The sequence below is a fragment of the Salvelinus fontinalis genome, chromosome 27 (genome assembly GCF_029448725.1).
Source record: "Salvelinus fontinalis isolate EN_2023a chromosome 27, ASM2944872v1, whole genome shotgun sequence".
Taxonomy (NCBI): Eukaryota; Metazoa; Chordata; class Actinopteri; order Salmoniformes; family Salmonidae; genus Salvelinus; species Salvelinus fontinalis.
In genome coordinates this window covers 20,289,673-20,297,419 of record NC_074691.1, presented here as the reverse complement: position 1 = coordinate 20,297,419, position 7,747 = coordinate 20,289,673, and the positions used below count along the sequence as shown (strand labels likewise).

Below are 7,747 nucleotides of genomic sequence, written 5' to 3'. Positions count from 1 at the left end.
TCAAGTTTCAGCGACGGAGGGGGCGTTTCTTCCGCATTCGTTTCTTGTGTTTACACAGTAGTTGTGAACGTGTATTTTGTCAAGATGACTGATCAGAAAGCACAAAATATAAGCTCTATTCCAATCGATGCATTTAGCAATATGCGAATCACATCAATATGGACATTTCTGATGTCTGTAAGTTTGATTTGTCTTTCTTATTCCTCGGAACGTTCTCTTTGATGCTAGCTTGCCTTAGGAAAGATTAGTTAGCCTAGCTAGCTTAGCTTGAGAGCTAGCTATCTTTGTTGGTTTCTCTGCTAGTCAAAATAGAGAAATATCTTACAAGATAAAATAGATTAAGTTAAAAAGATAGGTCTGACCAGTTATCTGGTTGTTGTGAATTTAGAGTGCTAGCTAGCTACTATTACAGATGTTGCTTATGAGTTAGCTTGCTGCTTATCTAGTAGCTAGTATCAATGCCAACCCACTGTCCTCTAACACGATGCTGTTGGTTGTTTGGAAATGTAGATAGCTAGCTAAACCACTGTTTAATTTCATGTCTGCAGATACAGTGGTCTGAGCCGTGGCTTATTGGACTTCTGGGGTTCCATGCTGTCTGTCTCCTCGCAACTCTCCTGACACGTAGATTCTACAGAGTGCAAATATGCCAGTTCCTGGTTATGGGTAAGTGGATGTGTGTTTCAACTACTAGCATTGTATAACATATTGTTGGTTATATGTAATGGGATCTGTATCTTTGAAAAGCACTACACATTTTATACACAAACATTTATTCATGACATCCAGTAATTACTGTTTCCCCTCTCTCCACAGTATGTATGGTGTACAGCGCTGAATATCTGAATGAGGTGGCAGCCATGAACTGGAGGTAAAGATCTAATTGAGCTGCAGTATATGGTATACTGGGAGAAAATATGTTGACTGTTTTTTGTGTAATTTAGTTAGTGTGGTGAGGAACAACTTATTTTGTAATTTCACAGGTCATTTTCCAAGTTCCAGTACTTTGACTCAAATGGGATGTTCATATCTTTGGTCTACTCCATTCCCCTTCTGCTCAACACAATCATCATTGTTGTAAGTTTTAAAGGTCATTCTCAACCATTAAATCCCAAGTGAAAGAGAGCTGATCCTAGGCCTGTGTTAACAGATCTGTGCATGTGTGTGTGTGTGTGTGTCTCAGGCGTTGTGGGTGTACAGGACGTTCTCCACCATGATAGAGCTGAAGACCCTGCAATTGAAGAGAAAGGCCCGTAGAGAGCAGAACAAGAAGACTGACTAATCACTCTCCTCTGGGACCTCCATTGAGATCAGTGGGGTGCTGATGCTGGGAATCACTTCAACGGGATCCATGTTAGCTTGGCTAACATGGTGCCACATCAGCATCAGATGGCAAACGTCTGCATCACAACATGGTTGGTTCCAGTGCTTCGACTGCCTAAACTTTTTGAAAGGTAGATCTGTACTGTGTTTGTATTAACTACAGTATGAGAAGAGTGGAGGGGGTGATCACTATTGTCTTCCATCTTTTCAATGGGTAAATCTCACACCTGCGTTGCTTATATACTTGCCCAAGTTGACTTCCCTCTGCAAATCAGAACAGACTGGATGGCTGAAGAAGTATGGTTGTGGTAAAGTTGCCTTTTTTCATTAAGTGAATATCGTTTGATGGAATACAGTGTACATATAAAACTTTTATTAAGGGGACCAAATATGTTATCAAACATTTATAAAAAAAAATCTTCATATTATGTGATGGGAAGGTGGCCTACTTGTTTTGCACAACAGTGTAATGCTCATGGCAAATATTGTCGTTATTTTTCATGTAGTGATAATGTTTCTGGAAAATAAAATGTTGTATTGAGGCATAAATGCAATTTTTTTGAACCCCTTATTTAATGTGAATTCATGGAACCATGTGAATCCACTCCTGCACTTATTCTGTTCTCTACCAGTCCACAATAGGGCGATAGTGGCCCAATGACTACACGCTCTGTGCTCCAACACCCTCTGCGGGGTTCGTAAAACAACCGGATAAATCTGGTTTTCATGGGAAATGAATAATGAGGACTTTAACAAGGCGACACTCCATCTTAACTCCTCCTCCATATTTACTGGATTGGTTCAACAGTGCAGAAGAGAACCTCCCCAGACACTTTTTTCCCTCCCCGGCGGGACCAGAAACGCCGCTACATTAGGTTAGTGCTCCATAAGGAGAGACATCAAGGATCAATAGCAAAGGAGCCTTTAAAGATGATTAACAGTGTAGATGATGCTACAATGAATACATCATTTATTTCACCAGGTAAAAGCAGATAAAATACCAAGGGTATTATCATGTTGATCTTTGGCAGATACTAAGAAAACTTAAGTTATATTTACAGAAGGGCCGACCCTTTAAAAGAGGTCCAATAACTCACACCCCATTTTTCACTCTTTATCTCAGAGAGAGGAGGGACATCTGATTCCAGCTGCAAGTTATTTATTCACATTCTTTATTTTCCCAGATGCGTCCGACGTGTATTGGAATGCGGTTCCTGTGTTGGTATGCGGTTCCTTTCATGATCAGCCAGGGTTGATAGCTACGGACATGATCATGTTCTCGGTTACAATCATGTTCTGAAATTCATCTGAGGAGTTAAAGAGGAGGAGGGGCTTGGCAGGGCATTCATTGTCTCTGGTCTGTGGTGTTGTTGCATGCTGAGGCCTGATGTTTTCCCCCTTCAGGATAGCTATGCAGTGATTCCCCTGCCAAAAGATGGGCTTTAGAAGTCCTCCTATGGCGAGGATAGACAGGTGCTTGCTCATCCACACTGGTTTACATGCATGCACAAGACCTAATCTTCTGAATATGTTCTGGGATATAAACTAATGTGGGAATATGTAAAAGTAAAGAAATTACCAAAGAGTATTCAGATACAGGGAGGATTGCATGGAAATATTAAAAGAGACTATGGAAACCATATGTGGTAACTTATCCACTTCTGAAATCTAAGCACAATATAGATTTGAAAAAGCTAACTGGTGCTTAAGCTCTCGTCCAGTTGTATTCTGTGCTTGTGAGCTCGCCTATTTTCTGACAAAGTGCCGTCAGGGTTTGCGGTGTTGTGGCCTGCAGATGCCCAAAACCTCATGTTGTTTGGATCCGTGAATGATTCACCACCCATCTCTCTCACCTTGTAGGCCTTGTCAGGGAATTCCTGTTTGATTCCATTCCCAGATTCCGGCCTGGCCATTGCAGTGCCGAGGAAACTGTTAGAAACGTTCCCAACCTTAGTCCATGTTGTGAATCGGATTTCAGACAAGCATCTGCAAAACATCCTCACAAACCCTTGGCACAGGTCCCTGGCAAACCCAGTTGAAAGAACAAGGAGCGAGCAGTTACTGCGAGCTTTTAAAAAAAGATCCCCCTCAACCCGTGAAAACTTCACCCTGTTGCAGTGCCGATTATTATTACATAGATGCCTACACGCTTTGACTGTATGGAAGTTGCCACTAAGTGAGCTGGAATCAGAGTAGATCTTGCAGATGTTTTTGATTGCACCCCCATCTGTGCTGAATGACAAACCAAATAAACACCAAACATTGAATATATATACCTGGGAGATAAACAAATGCTCTTTAATCTGTGTTGCTTACAACTTAAATCATCTGATCAACTGAGGTGAACAGTAAGCAATGACATCCCAATATGACTATTAGTTGATCTCTCTTGGAATCTCTTTCTGTGCGCTCTGCTCTTTCTCAAGTGCTTCCCTGACTGTGTGAGGTATAATGAGGTCATAAGATTAGACTTTGCTATACCAGTATATAATTAACCTGGCCAGGTTGGAGAGGAGAAAGGTGGCCAGTACTACATGCAGGTAGCCTAGCGGTTAGAGTATTGGGGCATAACCCGAAAGGTAGCTGGTTCAAATACCTGAGGGGACAAAGTAAAAAAATCTGCTGATGTTCCCTTGAGCAAGGCACTTAACCCTGTTTTTTTTTTAAATTCAAGATGGTTTATTGGCATGAAAATCATTGTGTCAATATTGCCAAAGCAACAATGCATACAATATACATTGTAATAAAATTATAAACAATAACAAATAATAATATAAAATGGTAGTAAATAATAATACAAAATTAAATACAAAAATAACAACATAGTAGAAATGTAATAAATAAAAAAATCTAAACATAAAAATAATAAAAATAAATCATTTGCTCCAGGGCTGATCATGTAAAACAACACATTTTACTCCACCTATCCGGTGTATGTGACAATAATCATCTTATTATTATTACATAGATGCCAATATGCTTTAAATGTATGGGAGTTGCCACTAAGTGAGCTGGAAACGGAGTGGACAATCAGAGTAAACTGAGTTTACTGTAAGTGTCCTTCCCTCATTATTGTGTTGTAACTGATCTTTTTAATTTGAGTGAGTGGAGTTTTTTTGTGTTTTCACATCCACCACCAAGTGACCACACGGCTCTGATGGCATACCATCCTCCCCCTTTATGGTATGTGACACGCTTTTCCCATCATCCTCTCTGACGTGGGCATCCTTCTTCCCAGTCACGTGACCCAAGTATCCAGGATTCCCGTCACAGCTTCCTGCTCTGATGACAGAGCAGTGTAGCTTGTCCTCACTCACGAAACCGGATATGGCAGCACACAGTCCACACAAAATACACACACACATGCACGCACACACAAAAAATAGAGGTTTGCACTTACCATGCACATTTACTGAAAATGCAGAGAGCCATGCACCACACACACTAACACACACTTACATGCAGAGAGCCACACACACCAACAAATTCACATACACACGCAGCCTCTTTTCCTCTCTCTTGCTCACACCCACAATGCACATGCAAACTCAAACACACCAGAAGCTACTCTACTGAGAAATGGAAGCACCTGTGCTAAAATGCTTCATAGAAAGTATCACTACACCAAAGCCACTTGCCTGATACTACCAGCATGTATTGGCGAGAGAGAGAGGATACAGGGGCTGATCCTTCTGGTTACAGAGCATTGTTGTTTCTGATCAGTGTTGTCTGATGTACAGGGCCTTCAGAAAGTATTAATACCCCTTGCCCAATTCCACATTTTGTTGTGTTACAGCCTGAATTCAACATTTATTAAATATATTTTTTTCTCTCACCCATCTGCACACAATACCCCAAAATGATGAAGTGAAAACCTGTTTTTATAAATTGTAGTTAATTTATAGAGAATTTAATACAGAAATATCTCATTTACATAAGTATTCAAACCCCTGAGTCAATACTAGAGGCACCTTTGGCAGTGATTACACCTGTGAGTCTTTCTGTGTAAGTCTCTAAGAGCTTTCCACACCTGGATTGTGCAACACTTTCCCATATTTTTTTTCAAAATTCTTCAAGCTCTATCAAATTGGTTGTCGATCATTGCTGGAAAACCATTTCCAGGTCTTGCCATAGATGTTCAAGTAGATTTAAGTTAAATCTGTAACTCGGCCATTCAGGAACATTCACTGTTTTCTTGGTAACCAACTCCAGCATAGATTTTTCCTTGTGTTTTAAGTTATTGTTGTGCTGAAAGGTGAATTCATCTCCCAGTGTCTGGTGGAAAGCAGACTAAATCAGGTTTCCCTGGTTTTGCCTGTGCTTCTCCCCATTCCGATTAATTTTTATCCTGAAAAACTCCTGAAAAAGTCCTTAACGATTGTAAGCATACCCATAACATGATGTAGCCACAACTATGCTTGAATATACAGTATGGAGATGGTAGTCAATAATGTGTTGTATTGGATTTGTCCAAGCATAACACCTTGTATTCAGTACAAAAAGTAAAATCTTTTGCAGTATTATTTTAACATCTTGTTGCAAACAGGATACATTTTTTGGAATAGTTTTATTCTGTACAGGCTTCCTTCTTTTCACTCTGTCAATTAAGTTAGTATTGTGGAGTAACTACAATGTTGTTGATCCATCCTCAGTTTTCTCCTATCACAGCCATTAAACTCTGTAACTGTTTTAAAGTCCTCATGGTGAAATCCCTGGGCAGTTTCCTTCCTCTCCGGCAACTAAGTTACTAAGGACGCCTGTATATTTGTAGTGACTTGGTGTATTGATACACCATCCAATGTGTAATTTTTTTAGTTTATTTTTATTTATCCGTTATTTTACCAGGTAAGTTGACTGAGAACACTTTCTCATTTACAACAACGACCTGGAGAATAGTTACAGGGGAGAGGAAAGAGCCAATTGTAAACTGGGGATTATTAGGTGAATGTGATGGTTTGAGGGCCAGATTGGGAATTTAGCCAGGACAGCAGGGTTAACACCCATACTCTTACGATAAGTGCCATGGGATCTTTAATGACATCAGAGAGTCAGGACACCCATTTAAAAGTGCACCCTACAAAGGGCAGTGTCCCCAATCTCTGCCCTGGGGCATTGAGATATTTTTTAGACCAGAGGAAAGAGTGCCTCCTACTGGCCCTCCAACACCAATTCCAGCAGCATCTGGTTTTCCTGCCAGGGACTGATCAGGACCAACCCTGCTTAGCTTCAGAAGCAAGCCAGCAGTGGTATGCAGTGTGGTATGCTGCTGGTTTAATTTATAACTTTACCATTTTCAAAGGGATATTCAATGTCTGCTTTTTTTTACGCATCTACCAATAGGTGGCCTTCTTTGTGAGGCATAGGAAAACCTCCCTGGTCTTTGTGGATGAATCTGTTTTTGAAATTCACTGCTCGACTGAGGGACCTTACAGTTAATTGTATGTGTAGGGTACAGAGATGAGGTATTAAAAAATCATGCTAAACACTATTATTGCACACAGAGTTTATCCATGCAACTTATTATGTGACTTGTTATGCATATTAAAAAGTCAAAGGTTGTGAAAACCTTCTGAAGGTGGCAAATGTTTTCCTCTGATGACAAGAACACTGAGCGTGAGCAGGAAATGCATGGCCCTGCTTGGAATCATGTCTCTAGCAGGAACAGCCCAACTGGACAGGAAATAGAGAACTTACCTCACACACGCCTTTCATAATCAAATCTAGAGTTAATTTATCCCAATGTATGCTTTCTCTTAGTGTGGTGGTGAGTGGTTATGTAGACAGAGTTACAGAATTGTCTAGACCAGTGGTGACAAACTAATTTTGCCCCAGGGGCCGCATTCAGTCTTCAACAAGGTCCAGAGGACCGTACTGAAAATTGGTTATATTTCTTTGCTGTCAAAATTTGAAAAAGTTGGTCCTCTATCCATCGCTTTTGGAATTTTCGATACTCCCTGACTGTCTAGCTTTAATTTCTATGATTATTAGCGACCTGGACACAGTCGAGAAACTTTATAAATGTAGGTCCATTATCATTCCTGCACAGTTTCGATTTGGTTAGAGAGTATATTGAAAATGTTTAAGTATACTGATCCCCCCACCCCCGCCCCCAAAAAACATCTAAACTAAATGGGGCCTTATATTTGACAACCCTTGACTAGACATAGCAGGATTTCTGCATCCCGGGAGCTCACACATGTTTGCTCTTGACCAGGAGTAACCTACCTGATTCAACTAAACCACTTATCATCAAGCTCTTTATTAGTTTAATCATTCATGTGATAAATCTATTCAGTGAGTAAGTGGGGTGATTCTCAGGGTAACTAAGGGAGGATCACACACAGAGGGTCACATAGGGGTCAGTCAGTCACACTAACTCCAGACTATCTGGTCCTACGCACACTTTGATGTAGCTCATAAACAC

General features: G+C 40.5%; 1 protein-coding gene across 1 annotated transcript; it reads left to right on the top strand.

Annotated features, from left to right (window-relative positions):
• On the top strand, positions 1-1,877 carry tmem18 (transmembrane protein 18). The gene is made up of 5 exons (XM_055885897.1): positions 1-177; positions 549-666; positions 817-871; positions 984-1,077; positions 1,184-1,877. Exons 1-5 carry the CDS (start codon positions 85-87, stop codon positions 1,280-1,282), a joined length of 459 nt encoding a protein of 152 aa, XP_055741872.1. The 5' UTR covers positions 1-84; the 3' UTR covers positions 1,283-1,877.
• The last annotated feature ends 5,870 nt before the right edge of the window (positions 1,878-7,747 follow it).

Excerpts from the sequence above, each read along its gene's own strand:
- tmem18 (XM_055885897.1), top strand. The coding sequence starts at position 85 with ATGACTGATCAGAAAGCACAAAATATAAGCTCTATTCCAATCGATGCA. Across the intron at positions 667-816 it reads ATGCCAGTTCCTGGTTATGG|TATGTATGGTGTACAGCGCT; the intron begins GTAAGTGGATGT and ends CTCTCTCCACAG. Across the intron at positions 872-983 it reads GTGGCAGCCATGAACTGGAG|GTCATTTTCCAAGTTCCAGT; the intron begins GTAAAGATCTAA and ends GTAATTTCACAG.